The sequence below is a fragment of the Adelges cooleyi genome, unplaced genomic scaffold (assembly GCF_023614345.1).
Source record: "Adelges cooleyi isolate 19-005CV unplaced genomic scaffold, UGA_ACOO_1.1 ACOO_flye_CR_arks_rails_tigmint_CR_PRNA_23, whole genome shotgun sequence".
Lineage (NCBI taxonomy): Eukaryota > Metazoa > Arthropoda > Insecta > Hemiptera > Adelgidae > Adelges > Adelges cooleyi.
In genome coordinates this window covers 4,487,449-4,514,508 of record NW_026095893.1, presented here as the reverse complement: position 1 = coordinate 4,514,508, position 27,060 = coordinate 4,487,449, and the positions used below count along the sequence as shown (strand labels likewise).

General features: G+C 28.6%; 4 protein-coding genes across 6 annotated transcripts; 2 read left to right on the top strand and 2 right to left on the bottom strand.

The window, feature by feature from the left end:
* The first annotated feature begins 5,474 nt into the window (after positions 1-5,474).
* LOC126836112 (cilia- and flagella-associated protein 20) lies at positions 5,475-9,811 on the top strand. Of its 2 annotated transcripts, none has more exons than XM_050569164.1 (5): positions 5,475-5,540; positions 5,710-5,748; positions 6,376-6,692; positions 7,865-8,158; positions 9,400-9,811. In XM_050569164.1, the coding sequence occupies exons 3-5, from the start codon at positions 6,417-6,419 to the stop codon at positions 9,424-9,426; spliced, it is 597 nt and encodes a 198-aa protein (XP_050425121.1). In that variant the 5' UTR covers positions 5,475-5,540; positions 5,710-5,748; positions 6,376-6,416; the 3' UTR covers positions 9,427-9,811. The 2 variants fall into 2 exon arrangements, with proteins under 2 accessions (XP_050425121.1, XP_050425119.1); XM_050569162.1 differs by having other exon boundaries at positions 5,494-5,642.
* Positions 8,708-14,056, bottom strand: LOC126836110 (THUMP domain-containing protein 1 homolog). 2 transcript variants are annotated; one of them, XM_050569157.1, is made up of 7 exons: positions 13,689-14,056; positions 13,428-13,617; positions 10,008-10,163; positions 9,841-9,951; positions 9,688-9,776; positions 9,370-9,608; positions 8,711-8,865 (listed from the first exon to the last, which is right to left on the bottom strand). In XM_050569157.1, exons 2-7 carry the CDS (start codon positions 13,602-13,604, stop codon positions 8,756-8,758), a joined length of 882 nt encoding a protein of 293 aa, XP_050425114.1. In that variant the 5' UTR covers positions 13,605-13,617; positions 13,689-14,056; the 3' UTR covers positions 8,711-8,755. The 2 variants fall into 2 exon arrangements, with proteins under 2 accessions (XP_050425116.1, XP_050425114.1); XM_050569159.1 differs by lacking the exons at positions 13,428-13,617; positions 13,689-14,056 and adding an exon at positions 11,772-11,892 and having other exon boundaries at positions 8,708-8,865.
* Positions 14,057-14,185: 129 nt separating this feature from the next.
* Positions 14,186-18,785, top strand: LOC126836102 (uncharacterized). Its single transcript, XM_050569145.1, has 10 exons — positions 14,186-14,369; positions 15,065-15,253; positions 16,202-16,305; positions 16,371-16,635; positions 16,852-17,074; positions 17,134-17,355; positions 17,416-17,703; positions 17,761-18,279; positions 18,346-18,539; positions 18,595-18,785. Exons 2-10 carry the CDS (start codon positions 15,068-15,070, stop codon positions 18,706-18,708), a joined length of 2,115 nt encoding a protein of 704 aa, XP_050425102.1. The 5' UTR covers positions 14,186-14,369; positions 15,065-15,067; the 3' UTR covers positions 18,709-18,785.
* A 47-nt stretch (positions 18,786-18,832) lies between these two features.
* On the bottom strand, positions 18,833-23,158 carry LOC126836109 (cathepsin B-like). Its single transcript, XM_050569156.1, has 6 exons — positions 22,754-23,158; positions 22,179-22,391; positions 21,897-22,097; positions 21,021-21,165; positions 20,271-20,387; positions 18,833-19,196 (listed from the first exon to the last, which is right to left on the bottom strand). The coding sequence occupies exons 1-6, from the start codon at positions 22,898-22,900 to the stop codon at positions 18,994-18,996; spliced, it is 1,026 nt and encodes a 341-aa protein (XP_050425113.1). The 5' UTR covers positions 22,901-23,158; the 3' UTR covers positions 18,833-18,993.
* Positions 23,159-27,060: the final 3,902 nt, after the last annotated feature.

Sequence of the window (27,060 nt, the reverse complement as noted above, 5' to 3'; positions counted from 1 at the left end):
ATAAGGCTATAGTTAGTTAAATTTAGGGTTTTAATTTTGCCTAATTGTTTAATTTTTTATTAAAAAAAAAATTGGTTGTAGCGTTGGGATGTTGAATTTAATTGTTAACAATGCGCAAAAATTAATTTTTCAAAAACATAATTTCGAGCTAAACATAATGTAATGTTACTGAAAAATAAAATTTCCAGTGTTTCAGTTTGTAATCGTAAATACTTTTAGAAATGTTTATTTGATTATAACTTGCAAATAAATTTAGGTTAAGTATTTAGGTTAGGTTTAGCTATCTATACAGCTAAAGTATATTGATACCTATACTTTTACGTAGAATACCTACAAAATAATAGGTAAATTGATTTATAATAAATACTCTTTGTTAAACTTTGTTGCTCATAAAAAAAAATGATAAGCCCAATATGCCATATTAGGCTTAACTAATATTATATTAAAAATAATATAAATTATGTACAAAGCGTAATTAAGGGAAAAATCGTTAAATAAATGTTTTGTATAATATTATATGATAAAAAAATATGTGTATAAATAAAATTAATGATAATACCTATGTGTCACTAAAACCTTAAATCGTGAGGTGGATTATTTCTTATGTACGTTTTTTTTATCCGTATTGTATGCATTATGTATGATAATAATAAATAATAACTATATACTATTAACTATTATTATGTAACATAACAATATAAAACATTTATAAAATATATTACGATGTGTAGACAATGTTGTATTGTTAATTAATTTCTGCTTCGGTTTTGGCGTCGATGCGAAAATAATGTTTTATTTATTTTAAGATCAAATTAACGAAATATTTAGATGTCTGGTACAAATTAATAAGAAATGAAATATCTCCTCAGTTTCGCACCGAAGCTATGCCGACCGTCTAGACGCTTCCTTCGCAAATATTTTTTAGAGGATACCTTATCTAATTTCTCTACCTTTTAAAAAAATACCACTATAACTGAAATTACTTAAGGCCCCTGGATACCGACCATTTTTAAGGAGTTTTGTATAGGCAATATTTAAGAAAAAAGTGGTTTTAATAAATTTCGACCATGTCAATTAATTTCTCGGTTAATTTTTATAAGCTTCATGGTATTATTTTAATTTAAATCATTTTGTCCATGGGAGGCCGTTAAGTCACGGAAAATATTGTCACGGACCGTACAAATACGGAAAAAAAAGTATTGTCACGGACCGTACGAATTCGGAAAAAATAATGCTGCGGACAGTAATGTGGCTGACCGTATTTTTACGGAATCCATAAACACTCGGACCGTATTGTTACAGACCGTACTAACGCGGAAAAAACAAAACCGTAAAACCACGGGCCGTACTTCTACGGAATGACACTGACCGTATTAGCACGGACCGTACGAATTCGGAATCTACAGGGTGTATCACATTGGCGCTTCTTCACTTTCTTTAAAGAAGCACACAACACAAAAAAACAATTGTTTTAAATTATTATTAAACGTTAAATTATTGTAGTCCTATAATAATCCTATTATATTTTTAATTATTTAGTGAACGCTGTGTTGTAAGGAAGATATTATTATTAGAAACAATAGCTCGCCTAGTTCTTAGTTGTTTTTTTTATGGACACATGTCATGAGCCGATCATCATCATCATTATACTTAAGTTACAAAATACAATATCATAATTTGCAAAATATAACAATAGACGGGCTAATACAATGCGAACCCACTGTGTGAAAATGTAGATATTTGTTGGAGTAATCTTGTACAACTAAGCTGGAAAACACGAACGCTAATATTATTTAAAATACGAGTAATTATTATTACTATCGTAAGCAAACTGTATCATAGTGTAAATCCTACACTAGATACTCTAGTGAGAAGGCAGTGGCTAATGGGTTAAGTGCCCTGACACACATGAAAAAAGACAAAATTTAAATATCCTTATGATAAACTATAATATATAGCATAACAAATAGTTATACACAAACTAGTGGGGGAAGAGCAAGGGAGTGTTTGGCCCTCCCAATGTTTTCACTTTTTATTCCTTTAATAAATAGTACAAAAGTATGTTTAAAAGTTCATGTTTTATATCAAATAAAGTGGCATAAAGTATGAGAATAATACTTAACTGCTAAAAACGTGTCGATATTCAATTGAAAAAAACGGATTTATAAATGGAAATAATGTTATTTTTGTTGACAGTATGGGATTTACATTTACTTTTCAACAATATAAAACGTTTAGGGATCAAGTAGATTTTATATCTTTACTTTATATTGAACCATAAGTTTGCTTAACAGTTTTTTCTAGATTAATATAAAAAGTCTGAAATAATAACTCTAAAAATGTTTTGGACGATAGGTATACTATTCTAATACAGAACCAAAGCAAAAATTTGGTTTTTTTGATACTTATTGACATTTTTATGTCTTAGCTCTGGCACATAACCGAAAAAAGCGTTACCAAAAAGTTTTTCAGCCGAGTCTGCAACCACGAAAGAGCATTTTCATGCCCCGTTGAAGTACCGAATAAATATAGATTAGTTGTTGAATTATAATTAAAAAAAAAAATTACAAGGAGCTTCCAGTTACAGCATAAGACCAAGGAGATAAAAAAATTATGTACATTCAAGTTTCTGGCTAAAATTGTAGTGTTTATTATCTGGCCAAAAGTATCTTAACATAGAGAATTAAATTATTTTGAATTTATTATTTAGTTCTAATTTGAACGTTGATCGTACAACATATTTCTTATCTCCCACCCCCTATCGCCCACACCCTATCTCCCACCCACTATCTCCTACCTCCTATCTCTCACCTCCTGTCTCCTATCCCTGTAACGGTTTTGTAACACTTTTTTCGTTACGAAGAAAGAAAGAAAGAAACAAAGAAAGAGAGAGAGAGAGAGAAGAGAGAGAGAGAGAGAGAGAGTGAGAGAGAGAGAGAGGGAGAAGAGAGTCTCTCTCTCTCTTTCTTTCTCTCTCTCTCCCTCTCTCTCTCTCTCTCTCTCTCACTCTCTCTTTCTCTCTCTGTCTTTCTTTCTTTCTCTCTCTCTCTCTCTCTCTCTCTCTCTCTCTCTCACTCTCTCTTTCTCTTTGTTTCTTTGTTTCTTTCTTTTCTTTCTTTCTTTCTTTGTTTGTTTGTTTGTTTCTTACTTTCTTTCTTTCTTTCTTGATTTATAAAATACAATGTGAAGAGTGTGCTAAATGTTATGTAGGTCAAACAAAAAGAAATATTGGGGTTAGGTTTAAAGAACACATAAGGAACATCAAAAACCAAGAATTACACAAATCTCCTGTTTTTTGAAAAAAATCATGCAGTATAGGGTTTAATAAAAATGTTGGAAGTACATAATTAATGTGTAAGCTTGTTTCAAAATAGTAATAATACACTATGCTTAATTTACCAAAGTGTGCATTTGGTCATTGATATTAATATTATGTCAATAACAAACTATGATATTTATATGTAGGAAGTATGAAGTTTATATTTCGGTATTATCCGTAAGTTAAAATATTTTAAATACATGACTCGTGTAGCAATATTATTATGAAATCAAATTTAAGGGTGTTTTATAAGTTCATATAAGTATCGTATTTAAAATTTTTAAAACATAAAAATAGGCACTCTAATTAAATAAAAAAATACACATTGGTAATAACTAATATATTGGTTAAAATCTAAATACATCATTGTTTAAAATATATATATTATTATTATATCAAACTCTACAGTTTTCATTTATAAAATGGCCTGTGAAGTATATTTATTATAGCAAATAACTAAGCCATGTGTATGTGTGTGTAGTCGCACCAATTTTTATCGCCAAAAAAATAATAGTACAACAATACATAGGGCGGAAGTGTATGTCGAAAATACCTATAAACTATAAAGACCCATTTATCTATGTAAGCACACAATCACTTTATTTTTCTCGGAAATAATTATGTGTACCATCTACACTATTATTTTTTGGGAAAATTTGATTTTATCAAGAAGAGAGTTATTTTGTACCGATGACTGGGAATATTAATTTACACGCGAATAAAATGACGTCGCATATTATATAGTGTATTAAACAATCACGACACCTAAAGTACAAAAAAAAGGTATTTCATATGCTACAGTATTCGTATACCTGGACACATGAGTAATATGCCGCTAGAAAGATGTTATAAAGCGTTTTGTTGGAATTAGATTTTGATAATTATAATTATTTTCTACATTATAATCAAATGAATATTACTAATTAATGATGTTATTGGTTAGCCGCAATGCTTGCTTTTTGGCACCATTTTCAGTATCGGATTCCAACAAAACATTGAACCCAATAGTATTTTGACTATTTGACTGTAGTCCACTTAAAACTTTACAGTATTAGATCTACGGAACATTGATGAAAAATAATTGTGATTTGCTCAATAAATATGACTGTGATAGTCTTATAAAAGAATTACCAATAAAAAATCCTCAATACTGTATTTATAAGTATAAACTAGTTAAAATCTAAATTAGTATTTAGCGAAACGTTATCTATGCGTCTATGTTTATGAAAAATGCTGTGTAAGTGTAATTAATCACGTCAACTTTGGTAGGAAAATTTTTTTAAAAATTAGGTTTATATTCTAACATAATAACTACTACACATAATTAGTGCTATGTTAAAATATTTATTTACCAACATTAACAACTTGTAGTTGTTTAATATATTTAACGAACTGTTAGATATATGATAAAATATTTTAGATAAAAATTATACAAAATTAAATATTCTAATAAAAAGATTTTGAGTAAAATGTTCATAAGATAGACATATATATAATTAAGAGTCAGAATTATAATTAAGGGCTAAAAACACAATCTATTACTTTCGATGAGGTCATAAAAATATTAAACAAATTTTTACTGTAGTTTGAAAATGCACTCGTAATGGATTATATTTTCGAAAACCGTAGTGCCACAATTTTTAATTATTAACCGTACTGCGACCGGGCCGTAGTTTTTGGGCTCGGGTATATTTTCCGGGCCGAGTCCGCTGATTAAACTTATATGTTTAAAAAGCTAAGAAAATTTCACATAGGACGGGCATAAGGAAAAGGTCACCCGTCGGGGGTTATATTTTTAATTATTTTCTGAAACTGTGTGAAATATTCGTAGTGCGGCCCGGGCGTAGGTCTATGGCTTGTTACCGGGCCTCGCGGTAGTGGTGTCGTTTGCCGGGCCGCGGCAGATGGTGCGGCGATGTGTCGGTCGCCACCGTAGTGCTCCCCAGCCGTAGTGGCTCGGTCCCGGGCGCGGCCATCTAGCCGGCCGCGCCGCGGTAGTGGCGTGTTTGCTGGGCTGCGGTTATGGGTCTTTGCCGTCGCATATACGGAATATGCGGCGGCCTCTAGCGGTAGATATCATGATATTTTTTAGGTCACCAGTCGGTAACCGCTGCGGTCCATACGGAAAATCGTTATCACGAATTGCTAAAATGGAATTGCTAGTTTCACACTCGTGGGTGATCGGCCGTAAGCCGTAAACCATTGATATTAACATTTAACGGTAATGTATTTGTTATTCGATAATGTAGGTATTATAGTTCGTTATTTTGTTTTGGATTTTACATTTACACATATTAAAATAAACGATCAATTGGAAAATATAGTAAATAAATAATTACAATTATTGTAGAAAAAATTGTATTTTAATATATTTTGTTTACTTTTTATAGTGAGTTTTATACATGATACCTGCTGAATGATTCACTAATGTAAGACTTATTTTTCTGAAACTAATCAAAATTATAATATTATATTATACCAATTTTGTTTTTAAACTTAAGTTAATTTAAATTAAATGTATTGCAATTTATTATTTAATTACGATACGAAATAATAAGCATGATAATATTTATTAAAATAACGACTTGTAGAGTAATAATTTTTATTAGTGACTTGAAGTTTTTATTAATTATTTAATAATTAATACATTAGCAAGAGGTATTCAGAATTTTTGTTTTGTTTATCTGCATTTAGTTTCTCAAAACTCCTTAACTAAACTACTATCCATTACCCCATTACTTGAAATTGGTTATAACTTATGTAGGTTGTAGAAAATAATTTTTTGGATTAATGAGTAGACAATATTTGATATACATAGTTAGTATTATAAATACCTCTAATAGATGAGTTCTAAAAATAAAAATATTATTTATCAACGTGAATAAATCCCTATATTTCTAATTTTAAAAAATGTTATCATAATAATTGGTTACTATGTTCAATTGGTTTAATGTAAAATGGTAACAATTTAGATACTTGTAATCACTAACTATTTGTTGCTTAGTTACTTAAATAATTAGTTACATAAATATTGATCTAACATGAATTGTTTTTAGGAAATTGGCATTTCTCCTATTCTGTATTCAATCAAGACAAGATGTTTAAGAATACATTTCAAAGTGGATTTTTATCTATACTATATAGTATAGGTAGCAAACCATTACAGCTATGGGATAAAACTGTAAGAAATGGTCATATTAAACGTATAACAGACAATGATATCCAATCACTAGTATTAGATATTGTGGGTACAAATATTAGCACAACATATATTACATGTCCAGCAGAAAAAACCAAGACATTAGGAATTAAACTGCCATATTTAATAATGATTGTAAAGAATATGAAGAAGTATTTTACATTTGAAGTGCAGGTAAAAATTTATGTAGTACCTAATCAGTAATCTGTTATATATTTTATACTACATTTAATTTTTTAACTAAAACATTTTTTTACAAACATTTTAAACATTGTTAATTGTCTAAAGAAAATGTGCATATGCAATTGGCACACCCAAGTAGTTCACATATACAGAAAGTACATTCGGCTATAAAAAAAATGCCAATTGTACAAAAATTCCAACCTTTGTTGTGATTACTTTATTGTCAAAATAAAAAGTTAACTTAGCAGTGCTAGTTTAACTTAGGCTGTAATGATTTTAGAACACTAGCACCTATTATGAAATCAAAAGATAATAATATTCCTGCCTTAATAGCACCGGAAGCCCTAAGAGGGTCCTGAAATAATTTTTTTTTAAGATTTCAATATGGAATTCCTTTGAAATTTCTGATTAGTTAAGTAATTTTTTTATTCCTTTTCCATCCTAATTTGGACTATTATCAATCTGTGCATCTTTTGAAATTCTGAAAATTTTCACTTAGACCTAATTTGGTCCTCTCATTCAGGATTCTTTTAAGCACTCTAAAGGAACTCCCGATAAATGAGAAATCCATTTAAATAATAATAATTTGTTTTTTTAAATTTGTACGGTTAGTATTGTATAGAACAAATTATAACTATTTTTATATATTTTTTTTTGATTCTTTAAGAACATGTTTCCTGTTAAAGATTACCAGCAGGTAATTAATAATTAAAATCAAAAAATTATTATCAACACTGCGGTTATATTTTATAATAACTATACATAATTACTGATAATATTATATAAGTATAATGGTATAGCTCATATTGCTTAGGTTTTTATTATATGTATGTGTGCAGTATGTGGTACAGAGACTTAAGGTGTCTCAACTGACATTAGATGCAATAGGTTTAAATCCTGTTAAAAATGTGTTTTTAAAAAAAAGGGTAGGCTTCCTTTTTGGTTCCTATAAAAAAAACAGGAGTCTCATTAGGGATGCTCTTGGAACAGAATAATCTGAATAGTTTCTATACTAGATGATTTTCCACTTAGCAAAACGAAGCGTCCATTACCGAGTATCAAACTTTTTGTTTAGCAATAAAAAAAAATAGGGTTTATTATCCTGATTTCACTGCCTTTGTACCTTTAAAAAAACCATAGAACTCATACATTTCTTTTAATAGATTTTAGATGACAAAAACATAAGACGACGATTCCGAGCTAGTAATTATCAGTCAACTACTAGAGTTAAACCATTTATATGTACAATGCCAATGCGCCTTGATGAAGGTTGGAATCAAATACAATTTAATTTGGCTGATTTTACAAGACGTGCTTACGGCACTGGATATGTAGAAACATTAAGAGTTCAACTACATGCCAACTGTAGAGTAAGACGAGTTTATTTTAGTGATAGACTATATTCTGAAGACGAATTGCCAGCAGAATTTAAACTGTTCTTACCCGTTCAAAGTAAAGTAAGTAAAGTTTTTAAAAGATCAATTTTTTTTTTAACCTTCATGCGCTTGCGCCTCCTAAAGTTACACTGCCACTCGCGAGCGAGGACGGCAAATTTGGCCGTCCATTTAAATTTTCGAGAAAAATTGTCTTCAGAGCACCGAGGGAGTGGTAAAAGGTTCTTGTAATTTCTATTGACACTTGCCGTTTCTATATGCCTCCTTTTTCATAATATAAATCCAGATCGTAAGTATGAAAAATACAGGCGAAAAATTCACGTTTTCGCTCGCGTGGACGGCAAGTTGGGCGTCATACTGACACTACTGAGTTTGTGGCTATACTGAACTGCTGGGGTGGACTGGTTTGACCGAATTCGATCATATTCTATCGGAGAGATGTATAACTAGAGAATACATACCCTTCTCACCGCTTCCTTGGCACTTTGGACAATAATATTTGCGAACATTTATAAGGACGGCCAATTTGCCGTCCGCGCGAGCGCATGAAGGTTAATGAACAAATTGTACATTTTATAATTATGATAATTATATATTACTTAAATGATAAGCATAAAACTATATATTATTGATAAATGTATAATTTAAAAAACCAATATACTAGGTTATTATAGGTTTTTCAGTAAGGTTTTCTGGTTTTTCATCTGGATTTTCAACATGGATTTCTTCATCACATTTTTTTATTTTAGGCGGGGTATTATCTGTGCAGCCTGTAAAATATTTTAGAGTTAATAAATGTTGAAAGAAATACATAAGGTTTTAATAATTTAACAAAATATTACATTTTTGATTAAAATCATATTCAATAATGTATTAATAATAATATATCCATAATTTTTTCTTTCTTACATAATAGGTTAGAATACAACAACATATTATGTAGTTGTACTTAAAAGTAATATGAATACTTTTTGTTGACATACCTAAATTTTGCTTATAAAATTAACTGTAAGTTTGACTTGTTTATTTGACAATTAATATCAATATTCTTCAATTTAAAACACAATATACATAAAAATGGGAAAAACTAGTCACTTATTTCAGTATATTTTGCTCATTTAGGTTATATTCATTAGAATTAATTAAATTCATGTTAATCAATTTTTTTAATAAAATATTATGATGGTTCACATCATAATACTGAAAGTAAAATTGGAAAAACCAATTATTTGAGTATTTTTTAAATGTTTTGTATAATATAGTAACTACATTACCTTTTTCATCGTTTATTGGTCTTTTTTCAGGTTGACCACAGACAGAGAGTAGATTGAATTTAAAAAAACGTCCGTAATCTTTTACGACTGATAAACAGCAAATGGCTTTCACCACTTCAACAATAATAGACAACTTAGCTCCACCAGACAAATCCACTTTATGCTGACCAAATTCCGCTACTTTATTTGCTAGTTCTTCAATAACTGTACTGCGTGGCACTGAATTGTTATATCTATGACTAAATATGTATAAAATTGTATTGAATAATAGAAAAATAGGACCGCAAAATTTTTAAATTTTAAGATTAAATTTTTTACTTGAAAACAATAGCGAATGTAGTTGGTTCTGTGGTGAAGTATTTTGGAAACAACTCAGTACAAGCTGATATTATGGATGATACATTTGCCTATAAGAATATAAGTTACACATATTTATATCACATTTAAGGTAATTTTGTTGTGTACAATTACTTTACAAGTGATTGTAATAGGAAGCATGCGCAAGAGAAACTTTGTCTTTTGAACTTTGGTTTTTTCTATATCCTCAAGTATCTTGTACATCAATGTGCAAGGGTCATCAATCTAGTGATTTTAAAAAGTTATTACTAGTTTAAAAATAAAAATAAAAACATACAAACCGTGGTTCCAATAAAGACACAGTTACCAACACCAGTTACAGATGGTGTGAACTTATTCCAGTCGCTATTGTCCTTTTTTGTCAATGTGCCAAGCTCATCTTCAACAGAGTCCATAATATCTTTCTCAAAACTGGTAGTTTCTTTTTCCTTAGAACTCTAAATACAATTATATTTAAAGGAAATATCAGTTATTGATGTTTAAACTCTGCTAAAATATTTTTTAGTCTTGGATGAGAGGGTTACCGCGGCAATGTTTCTACGCACTAGCCGTGGTTCGAATCTTGGTCACTGACCGTTTCTCTAGCCAGGCGGGCAAGGTAACGGGAAACCACCGCACCATAACCACTTCCCTAGGATGGCAACTCTTGTCTCTAGTAGAGCAAGAGTAGTCCAAACTAACCAAGTTGTAGACTAAAAAAAAATACATAGTGTAGTGGTCAAGCAAATGGCTACGATGTGTGTCTACACTTGTAGAAACGAAAACAATAAAAAAAAAATGACACCAAATTATTATTATTATATTTTTATTAGTGTTTTATTTCATAATATATCTTTTAATTATTTTTAAAAAAAGCTGAAGAGGCTGGAGGAATTATGGTAAAATAATTTTCTGTCTAGGTTTCTCCCACCAAATCGAGGCGCGCTGATGTAATGCTTCGGAACAAAGCCACTCCATGTGCATCCAGTCCTGTTCTTATTCCAAATAGAGTATACAGTAATGCTATGTTTATAAAAAGTAAACTCATATTTGTAATAGTTGTTATAAATCTCTAACAATAGTGTTGAAGTTTAGAAACTGTTCATAAAATCTGTAATTTCAATGGTTTTAATAGTTCAAAGTTCTTCTTTACATAGCTCAGTACACTTTTAAAATTATATTACAAAAAATTGTAGTTTAAAGACTCTACCTAATAATAATTAATATTGTATTTTTATAGTAGTGTTTAAAATAGAAAACAAAACTTAATTTAATAACAAAAACGCGACTGATAAATAAATAATTTCTTTTTAATAATTCTTATTTATGCCAAACAAAAAATGTATCAAACTAATAATTACAATTTCAACAAAAACATAAGGTAAAAGTTATCACTAATTTAATATTTAATAAAAACATTTCAAAAAACTACACATTATTTATAAAGTTAGTATTATACATTTTTTGTTATATTATAGTAACTAATAAACGGTAGCGATAAACATAATAAAATATGTATAGTATTACATAAAACACTTACATAAATTTATAATTACATTTATAAATTGTTATATGGGCCAAATAGTTAATATTTTAATGAAAATAACTTAAAACACTAGGGCTTGAAGACTGCTGCAAAGTAATGATGCTAGCCATTTTTTAAATAATTATAATAATAGGTATAAAAGTTAACAGTCACATAAAACCAAATTAAATTTTAAACAACTGCTCTATATGTTTACAAATGTACGGCGATTTATCAATGGAAGTTGATTTCAATTCTTCCAAGTCTAAATTTTTAATAAACTTACATAAATTATGAGTAGTTGTAAAATATAAACATTTTTGTTTAGATAATTTTTCTGCTAACTCGAATTGATGGTTATCCATTAATTTTTCATTTATGACTACTAATAAATGTTTCTTGTGATCTAATGCTTGCATAATAGAGCCCGCTCCTCCATGGCTAATTATAAGATCATTCTTACTCATGTCTGGTTCAATATCAGGTTTGAATTTATAATAGTTAATTTGCATTATATCAGAAGCTTCAGGAACATATTTACCATTTCCTATTTGCAAAGTTATTGATTTAAATCCTTTATTTTTAAGAACTTCTAGTGTTAGACGTTCAGTAACAGACATAATTAATTCATCAAAATCAGTGGTTCCGACAGTAACAAAAACGGATTTCGAAGACATTGTAATTTAATCTGGTTTTTAAATAATACTACTTTATATAGGTTTAATTATTATAATTTTTTTAATTTTGAAATGATAGTGATAACAACAATGCTAGTGATACCAATGTTGTAGATATCTACAGTCGTGGCCCTGAAAGTGATACCAGTACAATTGAGTTTGAGTCAAATAGATAACCAGGTTACTCGACGGTGTATGTTTTCGACTGGCTTATAGCGGTCACGCCGCGTTACGCTGTCTATAAAGCGCGCCACTAAGATGCAGATCATCAAAAGTTATATTTCCTATCTAACATGTACTAAAAAGCTGTTTTTTTAAACCAATAAAGATAGTATTATACAAGTCTACAAGAACAATATAATACATGAATTTGATGTATTTTTTTGTCCTAAAAACAATGGTGTAGTAATAATACTGCTGTTACGTATAGTTATTTCATTATAAAGGCGGTATCACAGCTACGTCGCCTGTCGTGTCGTGCGATTTAAGAAGTGGGCGTGGCCACTTAAGGTTACTAATAACTATTCAATACCAATTTGGTAATTAGCATAGACCTATAAAGATCTTTATAGGTCTATGGGGATAACATTAACAATAACCCGGTAGGTCATGGTTACTCAATGATACCGTGATTACAACGGCCAATCAGAAGGCGATATAAGGCACACGACAGACGACGTAGCTGTGATACCGCCTTTAAAATAATGTAAGTCCGTTTAATATTATAATTATTACTTGGGTAAGGGTTATAATTATAACTAAACATGCTCAATACAATCAATTGTAATTATTCCACTTAATAAATTATTTGTATACATTATTAATTTAATAATTAGGTATATTAATTTACTAAAAATTAATTTATTATAACTAGGTATTAGTGTCTTAACTGGTTATCGACCATTCAACATTTTTAGTACATTATTCTCAATTTAAAAAGTTAATGAAATGCTGGCGTTATTACTTAAATTTCAAAAGTTGCTATCAAAAAAACTAAGTTGGAAAGGAGGTAAAAACAAAAAAATTGATGAAAATTGTGATCACATTGCATAAAAACACTATGTAAAGAAAAAATGTAATTTCTTTTTAAACCCAGTCAGATATTGAGTGGTTCACGATAAGTTGATCACTGTGTAGAAGGTTTACAAGCAACCATCATAACTATGACTAATTACTATCTAGTCTGTATTAATATGAGTAGAAAATGTTCATTAATAATTGGTCAAAATATCTTCTCCCTATAGATTCTATAAGGCTTTGCAGTTCATTTATTGTACAGTAAGGAATAAAACTGGGTAATAAAGTAATATTTATACAAATTATTATGGTTAGTAATATTTTACCTCGCATCTGTCTGACATTATTTTTGCCATTGGTAACTTTTTTTCTAAGTTGCATATTATTTTGGTAGTATTCTTAATAAAATAATTAATTTCCGTAAATTAATAATAATTATTAGCTTAATTTATAATTTACTTATTTTGGCAAGACGTTTTAAAAATAGGAAACTAAAAAATTACCTCATTTTCTTCACTGTATTCTCTTAATAAATTAATGGCTTCTTTTTGACAATCTTTTTCACCGAAATTGCATGTACATAAAAAGCCTTTCATACCCGGTTGAAGCTTAAAGCGATTATCTCTAGTATAGTTTTTCTTTCCGAAATATGACGGTTTTGATTTTTGTGAATGTGACATAATTGAAACAGCTCTACATACGAAAATATACACTTTATAACATCATTTAAATATATGGATTAATTAAAAATAGTAAATATTCACTTGTGAAGTCTAATCTGAAAATAAATTAATGTATAGAGGTTCGAACAAAAAAGCAAACCGTGTTATATTGTCAAAAGTTAAAATGTTTAATACAAAATAACAAATGTCAAAACTCAAATATACAATGCGAATTGACCAGTGGCTAGTTGGTCCGGAACCGTATCCACCATAGATTATATTATTATGTTACTATTAAGCCATAAACATATTAATATAATTTGACAGCACGATGAAACCAAATTTGTGTGAGAGATTTACGCGGTACAATATGTTGTCAAGTCGTATGTATTGATTGTATATTATTAAGTCTTGTGCTTAAACTAACAACGAAAACTCAAAAGGAATATCAGTAATTTCTTATAGACAACAAATGGCTGATAACACGAGTGTGAAACCTCGTGCACACTCGTTGCAGAAAACCGATAACACGATGAAATGATTACTGAACGAAAACAAATCGGTTACTTAAAACGGTTTGAATTTAGAAGTATTGTAAATGTTATATATTGTAATTTTTAATTACCAACAAACTACCAATAATTCACACTTTTAAAACTACACGTTTAAAAATTTTAAATTTCCTTTCTTTGATTTAAAATCTACTATAAAAAACTAATTAAGTAATATCTAAATGGGTTTTTAGTAAATTATGTGGCCTAAAGTTTATTAGACATTTTTAAGGTAATTGTAGTAGTTATATTTACATTAAGATTAAATATAAATGTATAGAAGTAACCTTAATCAGTTCGTTTACATACTTTCAATATTAATATTAGTTGATAATCATATTTTATATCTTAAGATATGAATTCATTATAATATATTAGTTTAATTTCAGTATACAATTAAAAAAACAATGGTTTTTATCATTTATACCTGATAAATGCAGTTTAGTTCCCACTTTTTTCAAAAAAAAATGTTTTGAATTTATGTATTTTTTTACACCGAAAACGATAGTGAAGTCAGATTTTGGCGGTCGAACTTACTTCTAAAGTTATAAGCATAAACTTCATTTTATAAAAAGTGCAATAACACCGTAAAAGTTTACTTTTTAAAATTTTTCTAATTTGGAATTTTAATTCCAATAAAGTTACTTCTTATTTTTTTTATTTATTTAAATCATTAATTTTAAAAATCACCTTTTTTTAAAAGCTTGTATTTTTTATTAATTGCAATAGTTAATATTAAGCAAAAATAACTTAACAAACTTGTATGGATTAAAACATTTTTGTCAATTCTACTTAGTATACTGTACACTATATAAAACAATTATATAAAAAAAAGTTCATTATTGAGATAAAAAAATTCATTCTTAAATTTATTAAAGATATAAACTATGTATGTACAAAATTTTAAATGCTTTTTGGATTTTTTAGGAAATGGAGTTTTTTTTCGATTTTGAACAACTGCCTTTAAAGTCAGAATATCTTTACACTAAAGCAAAAAAAATACATTTGCATGAAAGTGAAAATTCATTTTTAATATCGTGGAACGGTTGTAATACAGTATTATATCCTTTGGAAAGTCAAACAATTGGAACGTTGTTTAACCCTACAGATTACGTGGTAAACTCAACAAAATTACATTTATACCACACCTCATATGGCTAATATTTACTTTTTTTTTTTTTTTATTTGACAAACTTTGATTTTTGCTTTAATAGTTCATAAATCATAACATTTATTGTCGTCTCTAAATTAAAAAAAAATGTTTGTCTTTAATTGATACTTAACAACTCTTTAACTTTATAAATAACTATTAATTATATGTCTTAAAAACTAGTTGAAAATAGAATACAATTCTTAAGCTTTAAAAAGTGTTGTGATTATATTTTTAAAAATATGAATATTTTATAGAGTACAAATTTACTAGTCATTTTATAAATAATTAAAAACAAAAATAAAAGTTTTAAGTACTACAAAACTTTTATTTAAACTAAATAAACCCAAATTAAATTATCACGTTTTAAGTTGGTAGACATTGTCTCCTATGACACTGCTTCTGAATATTACCGAGTTTTCTTTAACTCAAGCTCATTAAAAAAATGGAGTCTCCAAGTAATTATTATCAATTATGTTCTTCAATAGAATATTATTTTTTTTTTATTTGTATAAACCTCAAAAAAAAAATGTTGTCCTACCCTACACCCTACCTCAAAAATGTATTTGTATACATCTTTAAGCCATTATTTCTAATTTAATTACGTTTTTTCTACCAATAAAAATAAACAAGATCAAATATCTATTAGAACATTTTTAAGATAAAAGCATCTTTCAGAATCTTTTTTATATTTAAAAATATTTATGAACTTTGTAGTTCTGAAGATTTTAATTAAAAATGTTTTTTTGTTTATGTTTTAATTCAACGGAGAAAATATGGTTTTTTATACATATCTGTATTTATCTCTACATTTCTTCTTTTCAAAGCATCAACAATTTAATCAGTCTAGAATATAATATGTATATAGGCAATTACTTAAGAAAAACATAAATAATATATTACTCTAATTTTAGATTATACCACTAAGTAATCCAGTTTCTTCAGTTTTAACATTTCAGTCAAAACTTATTTGTATTGTCGAAAATGGAACCATGTATCATCTTAAAAATATTCACCGGTAGTAAAATTATTTATTATTGTTGACCTTAGAATGTTTATCCTAAATTTTAATAACTATTTCAGATACTCTCCTGATTTATTCGATGACTGTTCACTGGTTTCTCAGGCGACACAAGAACCGCTTTCCTGTAGTTATGAATGGACGTCTATTTTTAAACAAAAATTCCTTTGTAAGGTTAAAGCAGCGACTTTTTACTCAGAAGGAATAGTGTTGGTCATAGAAATTGGAGATAGGATTGAACTTCAATTTTTAAAAATTGCATTTGATGTTAATAATGAATTTTTAGTAATTCCTGTTTCACATAAACTTGTCCACTATCAAAAAGAGGTTGTAATATATATATATATATATATATATCGTCGTCATGTAAAAATTGACTGTGCAAGAAGTGACCCAGTGAAATAACATAATAAAATGTGTAATTTGAACTATATTATTGTACAGACAAAATATTACGAAAACTATAAAAATACACTTAATCCGTTTTTGCATGACGACGAATATGTTTTAAAAAAAAAATTGTATGTAAACATTTATTTTCAGCAAACCTTTGTAGTAGATTCTTTCACATCTTGTATCTGGAAGAAATACATAAGTGTCGACCGAGCTAAAATACTATTTAAATCAATTGAACTCGGGTGTAAAGATGTTCTCCTGCTGGCATCAAACAACTCAAAAATTTATGCTACTACATCTGATACTACTAATGTTATGACATTTTTAGACTTTCCACAAAAAATAATTCATACTCAATTTTTAAACACAGGTTTTGTTTTTAACATTTAAATATTAGTTTTTAGCATTTAATAATCTTTTAATTTTTAGGATCAAAAAAACTTATTTTTATAACAGCTAATGGAATACTTATGGTTATACATTGCGATGTCCATACATTGCCTTCATACATTTGTCTTCCTGTCACTCGAGTAGAATGTGCACTCATTGTTGATTATACTGTAATTGTAAGTGACAGTATCAATCTATTACTCGTTACGTTAGATGAACAATTTTCTACTATCAGCAGACAAGTTGTAACTCCTTTAAAAGGTATCAAATATTTTACTCTCTAAATTAGAAATAGCCATACTCGACTTATGGAATTTCTAGGAATTTTATCACTACGTCGGTTTAAAGATTATACTATAGCTTTTACGCAACTTCATAAAGTTTACAAGTTGTCCTCGGCATATCATAATATTGTTAAAAAAGAAAAAGACTCCAAATGCAATTTTGAAACTGATAATTTGTTACTGGATATTAAAGATATTTGTAAAAGCAATGAACTATTAGCAAAACAAAATGATCAAGTTGATTTATATTTAAAAGCGATTTCATTAGTTGCCCGCAAGAATCTAATTATTGAACACAGCTCATTTGATTTATTGATTTATTCAGGTAATTTTTTCCAAATATTTAAAATCTAGTTTCTTACTTCATGTGTTTCTCATTTAGGTCACAATGCAGTGAAATTAGGTGGACACGAAGACGAGTATATTTTTGCTATCAGAATTTTTACAACTTGTCAGTGGCTATCGTTTCCATCAAAGATTTGGAAAATTATAATACGTGTTATAGATAGTGAAAAATCTTCTTCAAACTGTGAAGTTTATCCAATTAAAGCTAATTCGTTTAATTTTAAAGAACCATTGGTGTTAAGGCATCATTTGCCTTCCACTATTGCTGAGAACATTACATCTGGTTTTGTTAACTGTGAATTTGTATGTAGCGTGCCGAATACGTTAGGATTTGAAAACCATTGTATGATTATTCCATTACGTCCTGTAAAATTAAATGCTTTATACTTTGTTAAAGTAGAAAACTCCAACAAAATTCCCTCGATAAATCCTTTAGTACATCATTACAGGTGCATTTTTAAATATCCAGAGCAAAAATCTCTCGCTGACTGTTTAAAAATAATAATGAACAAAAATAAACACAGAACGTCAAAATCCTTATACAAAAATATTATTGGTTAGTATAACATATTTTTGAAAAAACTTTAAAACCAATTATTACTTCAGTTGAATAACTTTGTAGAGCAATTGGGCAAATCGTTTTATTTAAACTACTTTGGTAAAACTGTTTCTGTCGTCTTTGATGATAAAATTAAAAAGATAATTTTAGAAAGTTATGAACACAACACTCTAATATCAGTTCGTAATGGAATCATTAATGAGTTGTGTGACGACAACCCTGCCATTATAAACTGTAATGTGCTCGCAGATATCCAAGTAAATATATTTTTCTTTCTGAACTTTAATTTAATTAATTAATTTCTTTTTTCAGAAAAACATTTGTTTGATAGAACAATTATCACTAAAAGATCAATGTAACAAAAAAATCATGAAGAATGTTGTTGATTGCATTCAAAAACAAATAAGTGCTGATCTACCTGTATAATATTTATATTGGTACTATTATAGTTAACATTCAAACCGTTACTGGATGTTGGAAACATTATTAAATTTTATAAATGTTAAAAAAAAATTCTATTGTGATTTTTAAATAAAGTATTTTGATTTATTACCATCATTTTAATAGTTGATAAAATTATCTTTAGATTCTTTTGTGGCTCTAAATATATACAAATAGGTGAGATACCAAAATAATGATTCAATTAAAAAATATTTAAAAATCAAATCATTATTCCATACATGTAACTAGTATTGTATATAATTAAATAAATTAGGCTGGTATTCCAGAATTAATTTGAGATTCAATGCCACATTCATCGTTTCCTCTCAGTATTTTGAAGAAACCATTATCGCCCCAATCTGTATTCCATGAATTGGCTACCAACCAGTAGGGAGTATCATTTTCTACACCCCATCCGAGTATTCTAATGGCGTGTCCTCCAAGTGCTTTGCCAGCGACATGCTTATAAACTCCTAATAGTTAAACAAAATTCAACTTTAATTGTAAATTAGCGTTATTATATATGTAAGATATGATAGTAAGATTTTTTGAAACTCATTAATTATTATTATACCTTTATCACCCTTACTTCTACTACCAAAAAAAAAAAATTGATACTCTTTTCTACACTAATCATTTTGACAATTTAACAAAGTTTTATTTACTTAGTAAATAAGATCCAATAAACATTAGTCTAGTTCACATATATCCCAAATGTAAATTAAATTCTCAAGTGGCTAATAATCTTTTAATTTAAGTTAAAAAGAACCATTTATATTAATGAAAAAAAAAAAGGTCAACTACAAATTTGTTTTAAATTAATGGTAACTGTACTTATTTTATAAAGTTTCTAAATTAAGAATAATCTACTGAACATTTAGACTAGTACATTAAAATGTTCATAATATTGTCAGAAAAACTAACACATATAATTTTTAAAAAAATGTCTTATTTAAAATTGATTACCATGTAAATATGAAATATCCATAAATAAAAAACGAACTAAAATGAACAGGTAAAAAAACTGTAAAAAATATGTCTATAATCATATTTTTAGTTTTTTTTTTTTTTTTTATAAAAAAGACTAGATTTTTGAAAAAATTGTATGTTATAAGGCTATTTTAGTTATCTCCTCTATCTAATTTTCACACTACATTCATTTCACATCTGTCTCACAAAAGAAAAATAACATTTTGCGCATTTTGAATGTGTCTATCACTGCCGGACCCGTCAACCCCTCTCTACACGCCTAGTTATTATCAAATACTGACGACAATTTGTCCGACAGCCGTCTGCCATATTGTAAGGAAGAATTAGGCAAATTTTCGCGTGGGGATTCGTGAGACGGACCAAATTTTGTCTTGCTGCAATACCGTTAAATAATATATAAATCCAAAATGTAGTACTACAAAATCAAGTAATGTGGTCTAACTGTTTAAAAATTATCATGGGTTCAGTCACAAAAGTATAAGACAAAACTTTCTTAGTTCTGCATTGAAACTAAAAATTACATATTTGATATTCCTAATAACTTAAAAAATACTAACCTGATTTGTACGCTACAAAGTCTTCGTACACAGTAAACGCTCCTTCTACAGGTCCATTGTTAAAAATTTCCTGTCTTATTTCATCAATATCATTTCCAATAGAGTATACAAATTTACCTGATAAGAATACAATTACATTATCTTAATATACAGTGTGCAAATATTCAACATTAAATACTAATTAGTTAATTATAATAAAAACGTATAATTTATACACAAGAACAGTTATCCTTTGTTTACTTTTATCATTTTATGAGGCGCCATAAGAATTTTATATCGTACATGAAATCTTGCACATGTTTAAGGGGAGAGGATGTCAACATTATTAAAAACATGGCTTAAATATACAATAAAGTATATTTAAGCCATGATTAACATTTTCCTACAAGGTATATCCAGAGTTAACATATTTGCCTTCTTAAAAACAAAATTATATTTCATCACCAAATTTTTTCCCCCCATGCTGGCTTTTACTTATTTTTTAGAATTTTAGGGGCGCTATGCATTGAAGAATGATAGTAGTCTCTCTCTAGATAGTCGCCTGCCCATAAAGAGAGAACACCTGAAGTCAAGTGTTGAACCAGTTATAGTGAGCGCTAGACACTGCATTACCCACTTGGCCACTCGTCCTTCATCACCAATTTGTAATTTGCTTTGATAATGAAGTGTATTTTATTACATTTTGAATTGAAAAACAAGTCAATACATTTATCAAATGATGATAATATTGAGGGAAACAATAGTATTTACCTCGATGTAAATCCTCAGCATAAGATAATTTATATCCATCTTCACATTTCTTAACACATTTAGGAGTCTTTCCTCCTTCTTTACAAGGTCCTCTTGTTCCGTTTACATGATGCTCACACGGAGAAATTTCATATGGAATACAACCCTGTAAATTTGAAGTAAATTGAATTGAACAAGATAAAATAACATTTGTTATTTCCAATACAGAAACTACCAGTTTGTTAAATAATAATTAGCTAACAAAAAAATTTTGGTAAAGGCACATAGTGACAATCATTTCTAGCTTGCCTAAAGTTCAGTTTTAAAAATTAATAACAATATCATAGTACTAAAAAACCTTTGTTACCTACAATATGTCACTGAAGCCTACTGTGACAATTCAAGATAAGATTATTTTTATCTGACCAGTATACTAAACTTATTAAATTATTGATATTTTTACCCTAATTAATAAAGCATGCACACACTGTTATTTTACAGTAGATTGTTGTTGTGTTTCAATCAATAAAATGAAAAAACATGCCAAACAAAATTGTCAAATATTGTCCCCCCCCCCCCTAGAGATCCTACCTTATTTTAAAATGTTTATTACTTACCCTTCATCAAATTAACAAATATAGTAAAAAATATACATAAGTTAAATTACTATGAATGGTTAGCATTCTAAGGGTTAATAAATAGTTGATTTTGGGCTCTTAAATTTTATTCTTAAAAGCATTGTGGATTCAAAACTTAATCTTCAACCTAAACTGATAAGTACTAATAGTTATTAGTCTGTAATAATAATCTGCGATATTAAGTTAATACTACTTTGTGGTACCATGTACTAAAGATTCAGTTATAGTGCATTCATCATAAAAAAATATTTAATCCTACCAGATGAGAATTATATGGGCCTCCGCTGACAATCCCTTTAGTTTTCCAATAGCGCCATGCTGCACCAGGGAAACCACCGTTGCAACCAAAGCCACAAGTCCAACAGCAAGACACTAAGTTTTCAGCAGAAAAATGGAAATTCTTTGTTCCATTGGAATGTATACAAACACGATCAGACATAGCTTCCACTGCTCCAAAAGCCTAAAGATAAAAAAATTTTTTTTATAAAACTTGACAGGAAAATAAATTGATAAATACAATTTTTTAATTATAAGTGCTTGCCCAACATGATCCACACGACCCTTGATCCCGGATTTCTCTAATTGTTGGACAATTAGGCCAATTTTCTCTAGAATCAAAATTTTCTGGCAAATCAGTACTTTCAGTGTAACTTAACAATCTTTCTAGTTTTTCTTGATTATCATTTTCTTGATGCACACCCATTAACCTTCTAAGGTACGACATAGGTGTGTCTGGATGGAAATTTCGTCCGGCCTACAAAAATTAAAATCCACTAATTTTTTCAGTGTAACAAAGTTGATTATATATATATATATATATTTATTCTAGCCCAAATAAGAGCGGTAGTGTGCAGAAACCAAAACACGTGGCCAGGCAGACGCATACGGGAGAAATTCATTTTGGTTTCTGTGCACTACCACTCTCATACGGGATTGAGTATAGTAGAGTTGGCTATAACTTGATTTTTAATAAAAAGTTCAACCCAATTACATTATTTTAGGTGAACGCATTTTTTTTGGTAACTATCAAACATTTTCGGACACAAAAAAAAAGCTGGCTTTTTTGTTTGGCTTATTTTTTGTCACCTAATTATTTTAAATGCGTAATAGTCGTACCTTCCATGTATTTTGTATAGAATTTATATAGTGAATGAACTCGTCGGACAAAGGATCCTTTGGGATGATTTCCAGTTTTGATGTTGTGGATAATTCGCTAAAATGAAAATAGCAAACGAGAAAAAAACATAGCATCGGACGCAGCATTTTAAAAAAAATAATTATTTAACCCGATATTGTTTAGCAAATACACAGATACAAATATACAGATTGCGAGCAAAACGTTCAAAATCGTTGACTATTACCTATTTTAAGAGTTAAAATACACCTGTATTAAAAATAAGAGAGGAAATTACACATTACATCGATTATGATAAATGATTATATGAATTGTCAATTGGCTAAACAATAGAATGGATGAAGGTAAACATGATATGATACGATACACTGTACACAAACAGATAACTTTTTGAACCTTTTATACCGTACAGGATGCTACTCCAGTCTCCAACCAAAGGTCAAAACTCAAAATAACAACCAACCATAATTATTAATATAGTTCTCATAGTATTTAAAATGTAGTCGATATGATTTTTCATTGGTCTATAATAATAATAGGTTATTGTAAAATTTTCATATTTACATTGATACTTCAATTTTATATTATATTGTTTAAAATGTCATAATTTATATATAAAGTGAGATTCCAAAAACTCGAATTCTTACACGTGTTTTTTTAAATCATATAAAGTTGTAAGTATTACAATTTTAGACACAATGTAGTTGTGTAGTAAATTAAAAATATCTGCTAAACACGTTATTAAAAGTTGAAACTGAATACAAATTCGAAATCTAACAATGTCATCGATTTTTTTTAAAGTATTGTATTTACACAAATAAATTTCGTACCTACAATATTTATATTTAAGCTTCTGTTTAGTATTATTTCTTCAAAACCTAGTGTAGAATAATCCGTTGTAATTTGTAAATCCGAATATTTTGAAAGTTCCACTCCTAATATTTGTATTTAGTTAATTTTAATATATTCTGTGCTGTGATTTAAGGGATTTAGATTTACATAAACGATTTAACTTTAACCTTAATTTACTCGTTTGTAAAGTTGTATTTGGACTGGTCTGATAAATATGGTCCAATTTATGAGTGATCATTATTACATTTCATTGCAAAAATAATTGTTAAAATTTAATAAAAATATGAAATTTTTCTGTAATTCAGTTTTATTATACCCACTAAATTAAAAAAACGCTTTAATTTGTGGAGAATTATTTATAAGACCTATAAAAAATATGTTAATGTAATGTTACAAAAATGTTTTTATTTTATTATTTATGAATTATGATGTACAACTTTAAATGTCTGTAGTAAATAAACTAGATCAGATAAAGTTAGATTTTAAGTTTTAGCCTATAACATAAACAATTTTTTCAATAATCTGTAGTCAACTTATTTTTTATTGAGGAACCTCTTTCCCCTCCAAAAAAAAGGTATAACTACACTTTACCTGTCGTCAATTTTTAGCTTGCTAAGTGTGTGTGATTCAACAGTCAACAGGAATTTGAAAATATTTTCATTATAATGTTAAATAAGATATATAGGAGGTAGCAATGGCAACAATAAATTCTTAAAGACGACGATCAACCCTAAATCATATCCAGCCCAATACTAAAAAATGTTTAAGCACATTATTGTCATTACAATGGTTTTGTTGATACTTGTAAATCTACCATTACAGAATCGTACCAATGCGAGTTTTTATTTGATAATGGTTTCATCACTTTCAGTCGTAACAATTCATATTATAGATCTGAGACCTTCCCCACCCAAATATGCTTTGTCATCGCTCTACCCCAACCCCAATGTACTGGCTTTTTTAAATCTTACAAAAAATGATAAATTATATGATAGGTCTAATCAGTAAAATAATAAAATGTAAGAAAATAAATTAGTAGGATACGTACATTAATAATAATTTATTTATTTTACATTTCTACAGTATTATTGTTAAATAATATAATGCTTGTAATAAGTGTACCATTTTAGAACTGACATAAAAAAAAATGTTTAAGTTAACTAACATTATATTATTGTAAAATTATTAATAACTTAATGTTTATTAAGATTATGCAATAATAAGAATTAATTTAGTTAATTAGTTTTAATAAAATATATAATATAGGTTTTTTTTTAATTAAAATGTGCGTTGATTATTCTTTTCCAGCTTGCTTTTTTAATTGTTTTTCTCTCATTCTATCAGCATCCCTGAAAAAGTAAAAAAAATAACAAATTGAAACAAATAAAGTATTTATAAGTGTGTAATATTCTAAATCTATGTGTTTGCACATTTCAACTCGTTCACTAATACTTAAAATTATATTTTCTACGACTAAATAATTCAGTTTATTTAATTAGTATATTAGTAGAATTTAGGATATATTTTTAATATTAGATGAATTGAAGTGATTTTTCTTAATTAGGTCACTCAAATATTAAAAATGGTTTAACCTTCAACCACTGCACCATTAATGTTACCACTAGAAGAGTTTCTGGAGTGTTTGTAATTTTACCCACATGGTTTTTATCATAATTTAATGCAGAGAAAGATAATATAGTATATAATATCACCCTATTGTTCGTACTGTCCTAGTGAGCCTCAGGATAAACATCAAAAGTGTTCATCAAAATACCAACACTAGTTAGTTCACTGTACAACATATTGCAGTTACACGTTAATTTCAAAGTTTGGAATTTGTGTCAGTAGCATGGAAGAAGCTTGGCGAGGAGGTGTACCTTGGCCGATTTTATATTTTAAAGTAACGCTAAAAACAATTGAATTTTCTAGTGATTTGGCAATAGTTTAAATAAGTCCTTATTTTGTATTTTTTTAAAATGACAAATGTAAATATTATGTTGCCAACGGTTTAATTTATAAAAAAAAATTCACGACAATATATTGACGCGTCATACGAAAAAGAAGCATCGTTCGTGACTTTTTACAAAGACTATCACCGTTCACAGATTCTTACGAAAAGTAGCACCGTTCAAGTTCTTACGAAGACTAGCACTGTTTGTGCTATTGGTGCTAGTTTTCGTAAGAAATTCGCAAACGGTGCTACTTTTTGTAAGGTCATCACCAATGGTGCTAGTTTTCTTAAGAAGCCTCGAACAGTGTTAATTTTCGTAAGAACTTGAACGGTGCTACTTTTCGTATGACGCTTCAATATCGTCTTTAGTACATTTAGTATGAATACGAATAAGCTCAAGAACTATGAATATATTATTTTATCTACATAGTAATTTTATTTGTCAACAGCTTACTACCACTTGGAAGATATTATTTAAAAGGTTCTTGATCATAAAGGCTCAGTTGTATTTTAAATCGAATTAAAAGGCTACATATTAGCTTGATTTTGTTTACCTTTGCATTCTTTGCTCTAACGATAACCCCTGATTGCTGGACTTATCGGCAATTCCTTTACGCTTCTGCAGTTCTTGTTGTTTTTTTTGGTTTTTTTCACGAGCAAGGTCTCTAGCATTGCCTCCTGAGCAAAAAAAAACGGAAATAGGGTACAGAACAAAAGCTATATTGAATCATGAAAATTTACTTACGAGCCATTTCTATCCGAGATTTGGGCAATTATTCTCTTGAGAGTTTTACGATCCTCAATAAATATTTTATCACGAAACTCAAAAGAGCCTAGGACGAGTTCTGTAATTTTTTTTAGTCTGTAGTCTTGATGATAATATATTCTTAGTAACCTTTGTTGGTTTATATTTATAATATAATTTATGATATCCCGTGGTAATATTAGTCTGTTTCTTTGATAACAATTAAGTTGACGTTTCATGCACAGACCTATTAACATAATACATTTCAGGTCTATGGTTACATGCAAATTGTACCCATAAACCGCGGCTTCCGTCACCAAAATTTACAACAGCTGATTTGAAAGGGTTGCTAACCATACTGTGGTTAACTGTGACTTTTAACCATGGTAATAGATCTAGATGACTGATTCCATATTTCCTCCATAACAAACTGTTAGTAGTTACGCCACAGAAAAGATTTTAATATTCTACCCTGTTGTCATCACTCAAATATGGGTGCCAAAACTCTTGGGTGACTGTGTAATCCTAACAATTATTTATAGCAAATGTTTAGATCAATTATTACCATAGATGAACATAACTTTATGGTAATTACTCTATGCAGCCAGCAGCCATGGCCCATGTTGTACAAAATTGATAACATAAATTACGTTATCACACATACAGGGTTGGCAAACATTAAACAAGAGATATTAAAAATTATCTCTGCTGGCAACGCACTATTGAATTAAAATCCGCGT